Here is a 19,297-nt window from a genome sequence, read left to right as displayed (position 1 = left end):
GATATAAAAATATAGAAAATATGGCAAATACTTACATATGCTATTCTTCTGAAACAGCCTTTGGCGCTTCATAAGGAGGGGGTTCTTCTTCGGTAATTAGCTTAAGCCTAACAATATCTGAAGCTGAGTCATACACTGCTGCATTGACTGATGGCACCATAATATTTTCCATCTCTACACTATCTGTTTTCAAAGGGGGAGGCGTTGGTTTTCTTTCTCTGAATGAAAGTGCTCGATGTATTCCGGAGGAAGGTAACAGTGATTCCTAGAAAGGAGAGATCTGATTTCAATATACATATTTATTTATCATACTGCAGCTAAATGTCTCATTGCACATTGCGTATGTTATAATTAGAGCCTGGATTATATGCACTAAAAAATCGTTAAAATATGAATGCCACTCAAAAAGTAACCAAATATGCAATATGCATATAAAAAATATGCAAACGTAACCTTTAATATGCAATATGCATTTATATATGCACTTCAGAAAAAATATTTTGCAATTTTCAAGGCTTAAGATTTGGTTAGAAATAAAATTATAGTATAACTTATAAAGTGTTTATTTATTACTACATTTAATAATAAACTTTAAAAATGAGGATTTACAAGAAAATTTCCTCGTTCTTGCTGTTAGAGTATATACTCATAAAAAATGTTAAATATTTTTCAGCTATGCATTCTATCAGTTAATATGAGTGTTTATATGAGAAAAACGATATATTAACATTACAAGATGTCATTGGCGCAAATATAAAGTTTGTCACTAGCAAGGGATTCATATTAACAACTTCGTCAAAGCTTTTATTGATTATGTTACTATAATGAATGGAACAGAACAACTTAGAACGGGATCCTATAGCATTCAGAAGAAATAATACGAGTAAAATATCAATACCATATCGCCGGTCCGGAATAAAAATGACGTAACTGCAAAAAGCCAAATTTTGCACGAGAGCAAAAAAACTTTTTTAAATATTTAAAATAGGGATTAAACGAAGAGTAATCGTCCAGAAGCATCGGTATGGCATTTATTCTTACAATGATGGCTTTAATTTTTATCCTTATTGGTTCGAATTTCATTATCTTTAATTTATTCCCCCAATTTTCAACCCAATCTACAGTTGCGTCATTAGTCATTTAAAAAATTTTTAAAATTAAAATAGTGATTAAATAAAGAGTAACCGTCCAGGAGCATCGATATGGCGTTTGTTCTTACAATGATGGCATTCAGTTTCATTCCAATTGGTTCTAATTTCATTATCTTAACCCGCGAGGAGTCGCGCGGTGAGAGAATCTCAATTTTTATCCTTTTTCGCGATAACTTGATGAAAAATTTTGCAATTTTGAAAAAATTACGTAACTGCCTCGAGGAAGGGTGTAGTAATGCGTAGGAATTTTTTTCTTCTTCTTCTTCTTTTTGTGAAATTTATGGCTTTGGGGAGAGCCAATTAGCTTTAACCCGCGAGTAGTCGCGCCGTTAGATAGAATATTACATTTCATCCTCTTTCGTAATATGTACAGTAAAATTTGTCAGTAACGGCCACTAAAAATGAAAGAACTATTGGCCGATATAGAAAGGTGGACGGCATTGCCAGTTTTTGTAGTCTACATATAATTGGTTTGGGAAATTTTTTAACTGGCCGTTAAGACAGGTGGCCGATGTTGACAGGTGGCCGTTAACACAGGTTTTTTAATAAAATTGTTAGAAATATATATTTTCAATATAAAAAGTAGATAAATATAGTACAAATTAAAAATTTCTTTTTAATTCGTATTTTGAGATAGAATCTCACACGCGACTATCGACGTTACAAAGTGAGCGCGACTACTCCCGGGTTAATTTAATCCCCCCATTTTCAGCACTAGCTACAGTTTCGTCATTCTTAACTTGAAAATTTTTCTGTACAAATAAACTATTTTTAAACATTTATTACGCCGTTTATTCTTGCAGCGATGGCTCTTATTTTCAACTCTATTCGTCCGAATTTCATTATCATAATTTTCTCCCCCATTTTCAACCCTATTTACAGTTGCGTCATTCTTCATCTGAAACAAGGTCTAAAATGGTGCGTAATTCAATACCGATGCAACTACATTGTAGTGGCTCAGCACATAGTTACAGTTCTGCCGCTTTTGTTTCATCAGTATACAGTATTTTAGAAGTTAATTACGCAATAAACAGAAATTGACCAAATTTGCAGTTACGTCATATTTGTTCCGGACCGGCGATATATAAAAGGACTATTAACATTTTAACATTCAAAATAACAAACACATTGTGATCTATTCTATCTAAAACTAAACCTAACAGTGAACAAGAAAGAAAAAAGAATTGTACTTATAAAATACCTTGTGAATGCGAACAATTTTATTTAGGTGAAACATCAAGACCATTAAACATTAGAATAAGTGAACATCAGTATTATATTAAAAATAGAGAATTTGATAGATCTCAAATATGTCAGCACGCATGGGATAATGAACATAGATTCAGTGGAGAGATTCAAGTATAGGCCTGAAAGAAACAGATAGTAAAAAGAGAACAATCAAAGAAGCGGCTCTGATTATGCTAAATGAAACCAATTGTGTCGCAAATTCCTCGGTAGAATGCAGTAGGATGTGATTATCCATACTAAAAGAGGAAGTCAATAAAAAGAAAATACAACGATTAGTAAGTCAATAACATATAGAGTTAGTACATATTTTATATTTTAGTATTAATTATATGTCTATGTATTATATTAATATTATTTTTAATTTAAAATAACATATATACATATTAAGGTCAGAATTTGGTATTAGTTTTGAGAGTAAACTAAAGTAAGACCTAATACTTACGATGTAGGGATAGTATCACGAGGTTTTTTTCTGGTTTTCCCTCGTGATTTACTATGGAATCTCTAACGCGAGAATTTTACTGTCACTGTTGCATGTGGTTGTCTTTTTAAAGACAGATCACATGCTATGATTTTTTTTGTGACGGATATTCTTGAGTTGGGGTTGATTTCGTGTAATCGCATGAACTATCTTTCAGTAAAGTCGTCCCAGGAACGCAACTCATAAATATTGGCAATATCATTTAAAGTCTTCTACTTTAAAATGTATAATATACGTCTGAATTGCCGATATAAATGAGTCAGATTAAATAAATTATTAGAAGAATTTTTTACTAAGCAACAACATTTTTGTTTAATTCGTTAATATTTTTTGTATTTTGACAACGGTATCCGATTTGGACGTCGAAACGTTAATAAAATAATTTTTTTAGTAAAATTGTGGCTTATTTCCCTTTAAAAATAGTCAATGTTACTTGTAGTAGGTATGATATAATTGATCCAAAAAATGGCATAACCCAGACATCCAAAGTAAAAGTTATCCTCCAACATCAAATTGTTCTATTATATGGTCAACATAATGTTCAGAAAAAAGTCACACCATTTTGAGCGTCGGGTTTGGGTGGGGGGGGGGGGGGGGGAGGGAGAAATCGGTAAATTCCTAGTTCTTTGCGTTTTTTCGTCAATATTTCTAAAACTATGCGGTTTAGCATGGAAAACCTTCTATACAAAAATGTTTTACATTAAATCCTAAATTAATCCTTCTGAAATGAACGGTTCCAAAGTTACGGAGGCAGTATAATATAATTGGTCCAAAAAGCGTCCTAACCCAGACATCCAAAGTAAAAGTTTTCCTCAAACACCAAATTGTTCTACATGGTCCACATATTGTTCAGTAAAAGTTACACCATTTTGAGCATCCGGCTTGGGGGGAGATGGGGGAGAAGTCGGTAAATTAGTAGTTTTTTACGTTTTTCGTCAATATATATATATCTAAAACTATGCTTTAGCGTAAACAACGTTCTATACAAAAATGTTCTACATAAAATTTAAAACAAAAAATTCCTATACATAATTGTTATGAAATCAACGGTTCCAGAGTTACGGAGGGCAAAAGTGGAGGTTTTCGATACTTTTTTTATTATTTTGGGTAATTGATGATTTTGGGTGGTGAGGTTGACGTTTTTTGAAGGGCTTATCACTGTCACCATCAGCCACTGAAATAGCAAATTTTATTTACAAAACACAATCCTGTTAATAAAAATTTCTTTCATCAGTAATAATATTATAAATTGACCAAACAATATAAAAAGTATCGAAAACTTCCACTTTTCACCCTCCGTAACTCTGGAACCGTTGATTTTATAAAATTATGTATAGGACCTTTTTTTGTTTTAAATTTTATGTAGAACATTTTTGTATAGACCATTGTTTACGCTAAAGCATAGTTTTAGAAATATTGACGAAAAACGTAAAAAAACTACTAATTTACGCTCAAAATGGTGTAACTTTTTTTTTAATAATAATAAATAATAATAAAACTTTTAGTTTGGATGTTTGGGTTAGGCCTTTTTTGGACTAATTATACGATACTACCTCCGTAACTTTGGAACCGTTCGTTTTAGAAGGATTGTGCATAGTGCCTTTTTTATTTCAAATTCAATGTAGAACATTTTTGTATAGAAGGTTGTTTATGCTAAACCGCATAGTTTTATAAATATAGACGAAAAACGTAAAAAACTATGAATTATCGATTTCTCCCCCGTCTCCCCTCGAAACTCGACGCTCAAAATGGTGTGACTTTTTTCTGAACACCATGTGGACCGTATAAAACAATTTGGTGTTGGAGGATAACTTTCACTTTGGATGTCTGGGTTTGGGTCTAGTTACGCCATACTATTATTGATCGCAATAAAGAAAAATCTTCATTTCTGTTTAAAACTTTACTTTTATCTTGTGTGTTAAAAATTTCAATGTGTGTTAATTGTGTTCATTTTTTTTTTCGAATTCTGAGATCACTAATAAATATTTTTGAAAAATTTAAACGCAGAATGAAAGACTACTTTATTGCTGAGAGCCAAATATCCATTAGAATAGACAAAAAGCTTCTTTTGAATGAAATATTGCAATTAAAAATCAAGTAAATTTTCTCTTTTATTTTCACGCCTGTAACTTATTAAAATAAAGATTATAGAAGTTTTCAGGGACTTTGGGCCCTTGGTAATAATGTAATCTTTCATTTTGCGTTTAAATTTTTTAAAAAGACTTATTAGTTTTCTTAGGATTCGAAAAAAAAAATAATACATTTAAAACACATTGAAAATTTTGGCATGCGTCAAAATTTTGCATTTTGATTCGTTCCCTTTAATTTTCTTTTCAATTGTCCTTGAAACATTTATTATTCTTTCTTTGACATAATCAATAATGTAAATGCTATTGAAGATAATTTTTGACTCTCTAGCTGGATAATTCCAATAACCTATTATGTAAATATATATAGAAAATCATTTTATTTATGTGATATTTTCAAATACATTAAAATATGCTACAATATGCTCTTAATCAAGTAAATATTAATAGCATATGCATTTATGAAGAAACTCATAAATATGCTGCATGTATTATTATGCACATGCATTTTGCATATAATCTTGGCTCTAGACTTTTAACGTGTGTGTGTGTGTGTGTCTAATTTTTCACATGCAAAAAATAATGATTATATTTTTCGCTGAAATATTTTTATAATTTTCACTCCCAATTTTAAACCATTCCTTAATTCAACCCTTACTAATATCTTACTACTGACTCCACCTTACAGAATAACTCTTCACTGTCAACTAGCAAAAGCAATAGAAGTGCAATTCTCTCTCTTGTGTTACTCGCCGAAGGATAAAGACTCTCTTGTGTTATCTTTTCTTTTTTTCTGGGTTCAAATATTATTACCAACCATTCTCTCTTTTATGTGTTCTATTTCAACTAGTTCTTTCATTTTGCTTCTTTGTTGTCTTATGAAGAGCCATACTTGTTTCTATTGTCCGTAGAAATCCATCTCGAATCCTTTTGTGAATCTTTCCCAGTACCTATTATAAAACATTAATAAAGCCCCAGGAGATGATGGTATAATTGTCAATCTGTTGAAAATAAGCAAGACAGCACTATTTTTACTAGCATATTTCCTAACAGCCAAATCCGTAAAGATTGGACTAAGAGTTTAGTAGTATTCCTAGAGAAAATAAGGGACATTTATGTGACCTAAAACATTGTGAAATTAATTTTTTGCTCAGTCAAGTCTACAAATTGTTTAAGAGAATTACTAATAACCGGCTGATCTATAAAATGGATAATTACCAACCGGCAGAACAGTTATACCTTTACCATCAGAACCGGTAGAACAAATATTTCAGGAGCAAACAGAAAGAGTAATAGAAAGAGCAATGTTAGGTACCTATATAGAAACAAAAATTGCCAAGCTCAAATATATCTTCGCAAGCCACACACTGCTAGATAAGGAAACCAACGTTGGTGATCCTACAAAGGCAGATGACCAAGAGGAAGACCATACAAGAGATGGGTAGATGATGGATTAGATTAAAAAAATGGAACAAATTGGAAGGATGTTGCTCAGGATAGAGATCAATGAAAGGAGTTGCGAACAGTCTGTAAGAATGGAATATGGAAGTGTAGATATAACTTTGACCTGGAGAATATCTACAAACATAAGTTTGTTGAATATGACTTTTCTTCTTCTTTTGCCCTTTAATCCGTCCAATTTTGAACATAGGCTTCCCCCAGTTTCCTCCATTCGCTTCTTTTTAGTGCTTTCTGTTTCCAGTGCGTACCTCCGATCTTTTTAATGTCATCTCCCCATCTCATCTGGGGTCGTCCTCGTGCTTTCTTTCCTGTCCCTAGTCTCCACTGTTGTATTGTGGTATTCCACCTATTGTCCGTTTGTCTGGCGTTATCACCTGCGAAGCTCAATTTTAGTTGGAGAAGATATTACCACTATATGCAAGCAAAATCGTTAGCAGTTGCCAGGGAATCGAACATGATAAAAAAATTCTAACAGCACAACTGGTGGGAATTAGAAGACGGAATACATCAAAGCGTAGGTGGATAGATAGGGTGACACAGGATTCTTAGAAGGTCGCTGTTGACAACAGGAAAATTCAAGTAGGAGATAGGGCAGAATAGCGTAAAAGCTTGAGAAGGTCGAGGTACTTTAAGAGCTGTAGCACCATGATAGTGATGAAATAAATTATTCACAAATTAAAATTTTATTTAAAAATAGAGCAAAAAATGCGATTAATAGTCCAGGAACGGAAGCTTTTCACCTCGCAAATTTTACAGAATACATAGATTTGCTTGAAAATTTGAGAATAAGTAGATGATAGTCCAAGGATCAAAATCTATATGATGCTGAAAGGCGCTTTTACCATGGGGTGGTTGCCACCCTATTTCAGGGGTGAAATTTTTTTATTATATTTTGACCGTAAAAATTGATAAAAACGTTTATTCTAAGCAAAAAATGTTTTATACATTTTTTTTTTGATAGAATTAATAGGTTTCGATTTATTCGCTATCGAAAGTTTTGGTTTTACATAATGTATCGAAAAAATCAATGTTTTTCGATATACTTATTTACGATTCATACCATTATTGCCGTAGAAAATTTTTTTCAAACCAGGTTCTTGGGCATTAAATAACCTACAATTTCATATTTAAACATTTTTTCGTGTCTCTGATGCTAATCTGTCTATTCTGAAGAAAATTGCATTTTTTTACCAAACTACTAAATTTCGCTATTCGCTTTTAAATCCAGTTTTTTAAAAACTAACCTTTCTAAGCAAGTGAAACTTCTAGAATCTATTAATAATATATAAATAAAGAAGAATGAATAAGGCCAATGACTAAAGACAACCGCTAACTTACATTATGCTTTCAATTGGATTTCTCCTTTTTTTTTCAAAAAAAATATATTGATTTTTTAACCGTAATTTTTTATTTTTTATCTTGAAAGTTTAGTTAAGAATTTTGTAGGATTTTACAAAATCTATAAGGTTATTAACACTAAATCCATTTAAAATCCTCAGTAGCAAAAATGGGTGACTTTGAAATGGCTGGTAAAGGTGGTTTTTGCATATTATTACAAATTTTAATTATCAATATATCACTCAATTTTTGCCGTAGAGAAAAATTTGGAAACCAAGTTCTTGGGAATTAAATAAGCTATACTTTTATGTTTAAACATTTTTTCGTATCTTTGATGCTAATCTTTCTATTGTGAAGAAAAGTGATTGTGAAGAAAAATTTACCAAACTACAAAAATTCGTTATTCGCTTTTAACTCCAGTTTTTTAAAACTAATCACTCTAAGCCGATCAAGACTTCAAGAACCTATTAACAATACATAATTAAAGAAGACCGAATAAGGTCTTCTTCTTCTTCTTCTTAAGGTGCCTATCCGTTCCGGATGTTAACGACCAGCATGGCTATCCTAACTTTGCTTGCTGCTATTCTGAATAGTCCGGTTGTCGATGTATTAAACCACTTTCTCAGGTTTTGAAGCCAAGATATTCTTCTTCTCCCTGGTCCTCTCTTTCCATCCTCTCTCTTTTCCGAATAAGGTCAATGGCTTATTATTTTAATTAGGGTGGTAATTAGAGGGCTGTTTCCAATCACTTTTTCGCAAAAAAAATAGGAACTGACATTCTTTTTATTTTCAGTCCCTTAATTTTTTAGCTAAAGACTTTTTTTATTTCTAAAGATAGATATTTTTAAATAATTTAAATTAGTTTAAACAAGTTATCCTTGAAAAATGCATAGTTTGCCCGTCTTTTTACCTTGAAACTACAATATTTAGCATTTGACGAAGAAGAGCTAGCATATAATAAATTATAGCTCGATTACTATTAGTTTTAAAAAAAATTTAAAAATGCAGTTTTATTTATTTTTTTAAAAGGTAAATTTTTGTTAAGTACAGTTGTTTTGATAAAACGAAAACTTTTTGAGTTATTAGCAGAAAACTGAATAAAAACATTAATTTTTTCGATATAAAACTAACACTTTCGATAGCGAATAAATCGAAAACTATTAATTTTATCAAAATAATGTATAAATCGTTTTTTGCTTAGAATGAACGTTTTAATCAACTTTTGTGGTAAAAATAAAATAAAAAATTTCCACCCTCGAGATGGGGTGGTAACCACTCCCATGGTAAAAGCACCTTTCGACCTCATATAGATTTTGATCCTTGGACTATCCACTACTTATTCTCAAATTTTCAAGCATCTCGATTCATTCCGTAAAAATTGCGAGGTTTTGTCCTATTTTATGCTTCATTACTTGGACTATAAATAGAATAATAACAACAAAATACATAATTATATTTTCTGATTAACACTAATAAAAATAAACCATTGCTTACCTGTTGAGTCTCGTTGTTTCCGTTGCAAGTTCTCTCGGACCTCCAGTTCTCAAAACGACATGCTGGCACCCGTCTCGAAGCACCATCAAAACAAGGAAGAACTTGCTTAAATTCTTTTCTAAAGTTCTCATTCAACCAAGCGTAAAGAAATGGATTATAACATGTCGAGGACATAGCTATTGCATGGGTCATAAAAAATGTAAGATAGTAAAAATTCCACTTTTCCATCTGCTGGCAGAAATCGTTAATTATATTGAAAGCATTGAGAGGTAGCCAAGAAACTAAAAAAACAGCAACCATCGCTATGAGCATCCTATTAGTTCTTCTCTTTCTTTCCCGATCAGCTTCTTCTTTTCGCGAGTTCTTAGAGCCTGGTTTGGATCTGGCTCTATCGTTTAGTTTGATAGAGACACAGATATAACAAAACGCCATTATTAAAAATGGAATAAGGAACTGCATAGCTGTAGTTATGCCACCGAACGTCCTTCTCCAATCTTCACTAGGCCAATTTTCATCACAAAAGTACTTTTCAGCATTCTTTTCAGCCGGAGTGAGTTTAACATATACTCCATAGGGAAGAGTCACTAACATAGAAAATATCCAGATGATAACTATAATTATAATACAGGTTGATAGTTTCATCCTAGGATGGAATGGATATATTATTACAAAGTATCTATCAATAGCAATTGACGTTAACGTCAGGGTTGATATATAAACACTAATTCCTTGAGCATAAGACACCAAATGACAGATAAGTCTACCGAATACCCATTCCCCTAGGAACGTGTATAAAGGGGTGAACGGGACAGCTAGAACACACAGTAATATGTCTGATAGAGCTAGATTCGTAATAAATAGATTTGTTACAGTCTGCATAGCTTTGTTTCGAAACACGACGTAGCACACTAGCACATTTCCGAAGATACCCATCACGAATATGGTCGTGTAGATCATAAAAAACGCCACTTGGACCGTATTGTCATTGATTATGTCTTCACTAGTAGTATTGTTCGAGACGGCCCCGGCCATTTTAGTTGGACTGTTATTGTTTCATTTCATACTTGAATGTTTCTGAAGATGTTTTCCTCCGTCGACTCGGCGGAGAATATTAGCACCTGTGGACAAAACAAACTACTTAGTGTTAATTTATAATAATTAACTGTGAAAATTTTGAATAAAATACAGGGTATTTACAAATAATAGTATAAATTTAACTCACTGATATTTTAGTATTAACGGTATAAAAAAATTATAATTTTTTATAACTAATTAAAATTTTCATTTTCAGTAATAAAATCTATACCGGGTGAACCGTGAAACGGGCCATAGGAAACTCAATGGAAAATTCAAAATTATTGAATTCCTGCTTCCCTAATTATATTACATCAAAAGTTATAAGAAACTATTTGTAGGGAATTGAAATCTCTATCAAAAACGAATGTTAGATTTGTTCTACAAATTAGTGTTGCACAAAATCGGTCTTGGTCTTGTTCTTGCATTTTCGCAAGACCAAGACCAAGACCGCCTAATTTTAGCAAGACCAAGACCAAGATGACCGTACAAGATTTGAGCAAGAAGACCCTGCGAGACTCTTGCGTCTTGCAGTTAGGACCTAATGTCGTTTTAGGGAGTATAGTAGTACGGGTATATGCTTAGATGCATAGAGGCTCTATGAGACGCAAAAAAATATGTAAGAAAAATTTGGAAAATTGGACTTACGCGTATTACGAACAATACCATAAGCATACATAGCCAATCAAAATTTCCATTAAAAGAAAACTTGGCACATTTGATACGTACTCAGAGGTCATAAAACTACAATGTAAAAATAAAACATTTTAACATACTTTCCCAGCAGACGATTTTTTCGCTCTGAAATTAATTGTCCAGATTTTGATAATAGGCGCCACAATAGCCGCCGTCTAATCGTTTAGAAATATATGTCATCTTAGCGTAGCTGATAAAAAATATAATACATAATATAATAAATCTTGTTGGCCCAAATTTGTAAAACTAAACATCGTTTGTGCTGAGTGTGCGATATCGGTTAAACAAACCAAAATTTGCTGAAAAGCGCGGCTAACTATCAAATAACAGTCTATTTCTATTATATTGAACATAATGAACATTAAGTTTCTTTGACATTGTTTCTGACACCGACACATATGTCGCGTTGTTAATCACGAAACAGATTATAATGTTACCTTTTCGATGTGTATGTCTTTGATAAAGAAATTTAAACTCATCATTCGACACACACCACAATATCCTACTTAGGGTATTGGATAGTAACGAATATAAAAGAATCTTTGTATTAATTCTTGGTCAAAAAAATTAATATAAAGATAAAGTAAAGTCAAAGCAATTGCGTACTGTTCTGTAATTTAATTTGTATTGTATTTTACTTTTTATTTAAATAAATGGCAAATTGTATAACTCTTTTATTCCATTTCATATAAAGTGAGGGTCGATCAATCCTTTTCTAGACAGATAATGTTCTTTGAAATACAGTCAACTTTATGTCATTGTCAATAATTTGTTTTTTTGTATTTAACCATGTTTTAGCACATGTAAGCTTATTAAATGCAAACGTATATTAAGAAACAGACTGTCTCCCGTGGGCCATGGTATATAGTTGTTAGTTAGATAGTCTAAGAGCTAGTGAACCCTCCGACTAAAGGTCGTCCTGTAAGGCTAGAAATATTTCTAGTGATAATTCATAGCACACCAAGGCTAAAAACCATGACTTGGCAGGCATCAGCGGTGCACGTGTATCTACCAGGTGCATCGAATAGTGCAAATTTAGGGGGTAAAATAAAATTTCTCCTGTAAGGTTTAAATTTAAGTATGTGTTTGAGTAAGTCATTTAGAAGAAATGTGTACAATGACAGGCGATTCTGAAGAGCATAAGACCTTGCCAGGCGAGGTGAAAGATTAGGGGTTTTTCCTAAAATTATTCTTTTTGCATCGAACAAATTTTTTTATGTTTTTTGAATCATTCCAAACAGAAAAGGTCTTTAGTGATTTTCCTCTTAAGTTAATAGTTCTTGTTATATAAGCGATTTAAAATTTTGAAAATTGCGAAATCGGCCATTTTAACCCTAAATCGGACATTTATCTAAAAATTTCAATGTTGCCAAGGTACGTAGATATTCAGACCTGTCTGAGGATTTCTCTTGAAATTTGCCCATTCTCGAGATAACGAATTTATGTCAACTCAAACGTCCTCACTTATACTACAGTGTCGCGCCCGCTTGATTAGCAATTAAAAAAAAGGGGTTTCCGATATTGTATTGCAAAAAACTCTTTGGGATTTCATCAATCAATGTTTAAAGAATATCTACCTACCTTGGCAACTTTCAAAATTTTTAGATAACTGTCCGATTTAGGGTTAAAAATGGCCGATTTCGCAATTTTCAAAATTTTCAATCGCTTATATAACAAAAACTATTAACTTAAGACAAAAATCATTAAAGACCTTTTCTCTCTGGAATGATTCAAAAAACCTAAAAAAACTTTGTTCGATGCAAAAGGAATAATTTTAGGAAAAACCCCTAATCTTTCCCCTCGCCTGGCAAGGTCTTATGCTCTTCAAAATCGCCTGTCATTGTATACATTTCTTCTAAATGACTTACTCAAACACATACTTAAATTTAAACCTTACAGGAGAAAGTTTATTTTACCCCCTAAATTTGCACTTTTCGATTCACCTGGTAGATACACGTGCACCGCTGATGCCTGGCAGGTCATGGTTTTTAGCCTTGGTGTGCTATGAATTATCACTAGAAAAATTTCTAGCCTTACAGGACGACCGTTAGTCGGAGGGTTCACTAGCTCTTAGACTATAGAGTATAGACACGGATCGCTTAGATCGTGAGTTCATACCTTACCCAATGTCAGTTTAGACATTTATTAATTTTGTTGGTCATTACTATGGCTATGATAATTCAAGATTAACCTTTAACTACCCGCGCATCAAGTTATAACATAACTACACGCGTGGCGTACTTTATACGCCACAAGAAAATACACTTAAGAACAGTGGATTTGTTTAGTTAATGACTAAAAAATAATTGAAATATGTACTTATATTACTACTTATATTAATATAATCGTGGCGTATATTGTCCACCACCGGAAACAACAAATAATAAACTGTAAATTACGATCTTCCCAGAAAGCCGATTATAACGAAACTAAAACCAAATTGTAAAGCACATTCCAGTGATAGGTTAGAGAGATAAACAAGGTCAAAAATTAAAATTTGAAATATATTTTCAGTAGAATTCTTATATCTGGCGTACAAAATACGCCAGCGCGTGTAGTTAAAGGTTAAAATGTACCTACTCTACGCAGTTTATATATTCTAAAAGTGCCGGTGGGGGATGGCGTCTATGCGCAGTATTATAGTCGGTGTAAAGAGAGAACGTATTCGAAATAATAAAATAAGAAATAATAGAAAATTTGTTAGTTCATGATTTTGAATACTTTCTCTCTCATAGACCGACTATAATACTGCGAATATACGGCGTCCCCCACCGGCACCTTTAGAATCTGTGCACTGTACCTACGTTGTTCTGAGATCTAAAGTAACGCTTAAAGAATAGCAATAGGCTAATGTGTAACTGCGAGACTTGCAAGACTTTTGCTGCAAGACCAAGACCAAGACCAAGACCGAGAGCGCAATACCAAGACCAAGACCAAGACTAGGTGTATTGGCGCAAGACCAAGACCAAGGCTGTCTAAGTCTCGTCTTGGTCTTGCATTCGGGCAACACTGCTACAAATTAAACACATTCCAAAATTTTTCAAAAATGTAATACATTTGCCAAAGTATTATTATTATTAGTCTAATCGTGAGAGATTGAACCTCTAAAAATCATAAGAACAAGCTGAAAATTGCTGAGAATATCAATTTTGTGACCCCAAAAAGATGCAAAAAAAGTTTGCCGATTTGCAACGACAGCACGACGACCGTAATTTATATGAAAAGCTTAATAGACCAGTAAGGATCTGCAAAAAAACGTCTATTTCTGGATGTGAGAGGTGGCATTCGGATTTTTGCAGATAAAGTTAGGTGACACCTTCAGTAATAATAATTGACTTAGATCCTTCTCAAATATGCCCGGAATATTAATAAAAAAATTAAAATATTTAAAAATTTCGAAAAACATCGATTTTTTTCTGTTTTCTTTGCTTATAACTTTAAAACGATTCGTTTTGGAACAAAGTCGTAGAGAAATAAAATAAAGATAATTGAATTTTGTATGATATACGACTGGTAAAAAATGTCTTAAGGTATTACCTTTTCTGCAATATAGCAATAAATACAAAATAAGGGGGCAAAATAAGTCTGTGGTTATTCAATATTTTTAACCACTTTGGTGGCATTTAGAACCTTAGTAATTAGCTTAGGAAATTCCTTGTAACATACTTAAATCGTGTACCAAATTTCATTAAAAGCGACCTAATAAATTTTGCATAATAAATTTGCAATCAAAATGTTTTTAAAAAAGTTCAAATTATTTAAAATCTTTCTGAATAAAAAGTAGACCATTTAGAAGTTGGCTAATTTTTTTAGATATAAAGAGGTGCTCTACCTATCTAATAAACTTTACAGAATTAAAATCGGATTCTTTAAGGGGCCCCAGCAATGTTTTAAATTTATAAACAATTTTTTGGCTTATAAACAAATAGCTTTGTTTAAAATAAAAAAATTTATCTACGACTGATACATAATATATGTATTATACTTGTGGTGTTTGCAATATAATGCCATATAATAATCCCTTAGGGATTAATAATGCGGGATTAATAGCTATTAACCCCTCTGGCACAAAAATCACAAAATTCACCACGGAAACAAAATAATCAACCTCAAAAAGTGTCACTGTCAAACGAATAGTATATTTGACAGTTTGTGTTGAGATGGACGAAAATGAAGAATCTTTTAATTGTACACCACCAGAAATTGTAGAACTAGCTACAGCAACAGCATCTACCTTAATACCTTATGTAAATATTTGTATTAACAACTCTACTAAAGTTAATGATGATTCTCAACCAATTCAGTTTATTAATTGTACTATTACTAATTTTAATGTTTTTAACAAATAAAGTTGTTCATTAAAAATCTTAAATTAATTAATTTGTCGTAGATAAAGTAGAGTATACTACTCGCAATAATGGCTCTCATTCCCTCGGAATGTTACTCCCTCGCCGCTAACGCGGCTCGGTTCGTAAATATTCCTCGGGAATAATAGCCATCATTATTGACTCGTGGTATAATCTACTATAATTTTTAGCAAGGCAAATAATTAAAACCGTTATAATTTGACTTAAACTTTCAAATGCTGTCAGCAGAATTGCTATTTTATTTTTTAATCAAACGTTATTCGCGTTCAAAAATTGCAATTTCTCGATTTTTTGAAAGTTCCACCGCGTTTATCTCGAAAACTATGCATCCTACGAAAAAACTTGTAAGAACATTTTTTGCTTATAATTACCCAAGAAATACAAAAAAATGTTTTATTTTGCGAAAAATCGATTTTATGTAATTCCTCAAGTTCTTTGTTTATAACAATCTTATCGACATCCGGATCAACTTTTACCCAAAAAATTCGTGTTCTACGGGTCAAAATACATAAAAAAAACTTGGGTAAGTCCATCTAAATAAAGAAACGCGTAGCACCCCCTCCTGGCCACAGTACTAATTTGTTTATAAGCCAAAAAATTGTTTATAACTTTAAAACATTGCTGAGGCTGCTTAAATAATCCGATTTCAATTCTGTAAAGTGCATTAGATAGACAGAGTACTTCTTTATATGTAAAAAAATTGACAAATCTTTGTATGTTCTAGTTTTTGTTGTGCAAGGTTTTAAAAAATTTTAATTTTTTAAAAAAATTTAGATTGCAAAATTATTATGCAAAATCTAGTAAGTCCATTTTAATGAAATTTGGTGTACGGTTTTAGCACATTACAAAAATTTTCTAAGCGAATTAGGAAGGTTCCAAGTGTAACCTAAGTGATAAAAAATCATTGAATATGGACAGGCTTGTTTTGCCCCCTTATTTTATATTTATTGCTATTTTAAAGCAAGGGTGATAAATTAAGACACTTTTAACCAATCGCATCTGACAGAAAATTTAATTATCTTTGTTTTATTCCTACAGGACTTTGTTCTAAAATGAACAGTTTTTAAGTTATAGGCAAAAAACGTAGAAAAAAAAAACATAATTTTTTGAAATTTTTAAATATTTAATTTTTTTTTATTAATGTTCCAGGCATATTTGAGAAAGAGTTCAATTACTATTAACGAAGAGGAAGAGTAAATCAATTACTATTAACGAAGTTCTCACCTAACTTTATCCGCAAAAATCTGAATGCCACCTCTCACATCCACCTAAAAACAGATCCTTATTGGTCTATAAAGATACTGCTGAAATAATAAAAAAACGAGGACCAACTACCAAAGTTAGTTGAAAACTGGATAAAACTGGTTGCTATCCTCAACAGTGGTTACGCTCTACATTCAGGGCCGCGTTTAGGTCAATTGACGCCCTAGGCAATTCTCTAGTAGCCGTCCTTCAAGCATGTACCATTTTTGCGAAAAAAAAATTGCAAGCAGATTTTGTGATTTAAATAAGAATACAAAAATTATCATTCCAGTTCGATCACATCAGATTTCTTTCTTGATTTTTCTTTGGAAAAATCATCTATAATGTCGTCATAATTTATCGCCATTGTTAATCGACAAATTGTTAAGACGTTCCTGCATCATACTTGATTGGAAATTATTTTCATGGCTATTTTAAATTCTTGACATTTTCTAAAATGACCTTTCAGCGGACACGGTTGGCAACTGGGAGGCACAAATAAATGCGCAAAGCAATATCAAAATTAGGGAAAATATCTTTCAATCCACTCTTCTTTAAATATTTAGATATGTTAATTATTGGTGATTGGTGATTTTATTGTGGTATCCAAATGAACCTTTAAGTGAATGCATTATATATGAATGATATAGGTATCTATTAGTGCAGTCAGTGAGGGTATTTGGCTTCGAATTCCATCCTACTGCATCAATTTACTTGATATTTTCACTGTAAGTAGGGAATAGCTCAAGAAACAAAGTCTACGCTATATCCTATGACGCTTTTAACTTAGGGGTGGTTCCCACCCGTTCTCGGGGGTGATAATTTTTTTTATCAAACTAACACAGGAAGTTGCCAGAGAACCTAATTCTAAACAATAACTGTTTTATAATTTTTTTTTAAAACTCAATACTTTTTGAGTTATTCGTGGTTAAAAATTTGTCATTTTCAATGAAAAATAACACTTTTCGGAGACTGTTTTTTGGAAATACCATAAAAATTGTGCATCTAACGAAAAAAACTATATAAAACATTTTTGTAGTTTATGAAAAATCAGAGAGATTCATTTTTTCATAAATCTTCTAGTTTTAATAAAAAAAGAGATGGTGGGTGAAAAAAGATTTTTTTTGTGCATGCTCAAATCGGTGTATTCAACTTAAAATAACAGATAAATGGTCGATTTTAGGGGTATAATGCTACGAATACCTTTTGTAGTGCTTGAAAAGACCTTTAAAACGAGAACTGTTAAACGTCGGTTACATTCAAACTAAGCGAGATATGGTGCAAAAATCTATGGTGCAAAAACTGACTAATGTATTTTAAGGAAAAATGAGAAGTATATTTAACCCCTCATCCACCAGAATTTAAATGCATCGTTTTTCTTCTCGGATACCTTCTACTATAGTGTTATTTCTATATTCAAAAAGTTGGACGGGTTTAAAATGAATGGTTTTTGAAAAAAATAAGATCAAATTATAGAGCGTATTTTTAAATTTTCTTAAAAATCTGTCTTTTTCTCCATGTAATTCGAAAGTGATAAGAGATATGTTAAAAAATACCTACAAAAATGTAGGTTTTCTTTTAGATAGGCAACAATTTTATTTTTCTTTCATTACTGTATCTCATTATCATTTTCGAGTTACATGAAGAAAAAGGAAGATTTAAAAAAAATTAAAAATGCTCTCTATAATTTGATCGCATTTTTTTCAAAAACCATACACTTTAAACCCGTCCAACTTGTTGAACATAGAATGAACATAGAAATAACACTATAGTAAAAGGTATTGTAGAAGCAAAACGATGTATTTAAATCTGGTGGATGAGAGGTTAAAATATACATACTTCGCATTTTATCTTAAAATAAATTAGTAAGCCTTTTTTGTTGCACCATATCTCGCTTAGTTTGAATGTAACCGAAATTTAACAGTGCGGTCGTTTTAAAGGTCTTTTCAGGCAGTACATACTTACAAAAGATATTGATAGTATTATACCTTTAAAATCGACCATTTCTCTGTTACTAAGTTGAACACACCCATTTGAGCATGCACAAAAAAATTTCTTTTCACCTAACATAATATGTTATTATTAAAGAGATATTATCTCGTTTTATGTTATCACTAGAAGAATTATGAAGGAACGAATCTCTTTGATTTTTCATAAGCTACAAAAATGTTTTATATAGTTTTTTCGTTAGATGCATAATTTTTAAGGCATCCGCAAAAAACCGTCCGAAAAGGCGACATTTTTCAATGAAAATGGCAAATTTTCAACCACGAATAAGCCAAATGATTCAATAAAATTGTGTTTTGACTAGGAAAGTTTTGGGGTAGTTCTGGTTTCTTTCATTATATATGGATTTTGGGCTGCTGAATCCGAATATGAGGTTTGCGGACAAAATTTCTTGCTGGAACATTGAAAAAATCGCGAAAAAAGCGAAAAATTTCAGCTTTTTTCCGTTTTTTTGCTCAAACCTCGAAAAGTATTAACTTTTAGTAAATGGTCTGTAAACAGAAACTAAAGTACTTAAAATTATCTAAAAGTTAATAGTTTTCGAGATTTGAGCAAAAAAGCGGAAAAAAGCTGAAATTTTTCGATTTTCTCGCGATATTTTCAATGTTCCGGCAAGAAATTTTGTTCGAAAACCTCATATTCGGATTCAGC

The 19,297-nt window shown here is 31.9% G+C and overlaps 1 protein-coding gene across 2 annotated transcripts in view; it reads right to left on the bottom strand.

Annotated features, from left to right (window-relative positions):
- The window catches only part of LOC126890385 (prolactin-releasing peptide receptor-like), a 1,660,146-nt gene that overhangs the window by 130,249 nt on the left and 1,510,600 nt on the right, over nucleotides 1-19,297 (bottom strand). For both annotated transcript variants that reach the window (XM_050659276.1, XM_050659277.1), the window contains 2 exons: nucleotides 9,261-10,378; nucleotides 36-265 (listed from right to left, as the gene is read on the bottom strand). In XM_050659276.1, coding sequence (XP_050515233.1) covers nucleotides 41-265; nucleotides 9,261-10,292 — 1,257 coding nt within the window. In that variant the 5' untranslated portion in view covers nucleotides 10,293-10,378 and the 3' untranslated portion in view covers nucleotides 36-40. The remainder of the gene's footprint in view (nucleotides 1-35; nucleotides 266-9,260; nucleotides 10,379-19,297) is intronic.

This window comes from Diabrotica virgifera, chromosome 8, assembly GCF_917563875.1.
Source record: "Diabrotica virgifera virgifera chromosome 8, PGI_DIABVI_V3a".
Lineage (NCBI taxonomy): Eukaryota > Metazoa > Arthropoda > Insecta > Coleoptera > Chrysomelidae > Diabrotica > Diabrotica virgifera.
This window is presented reverse-complemented; position numbering and strand designations above follow the sequence as displayed.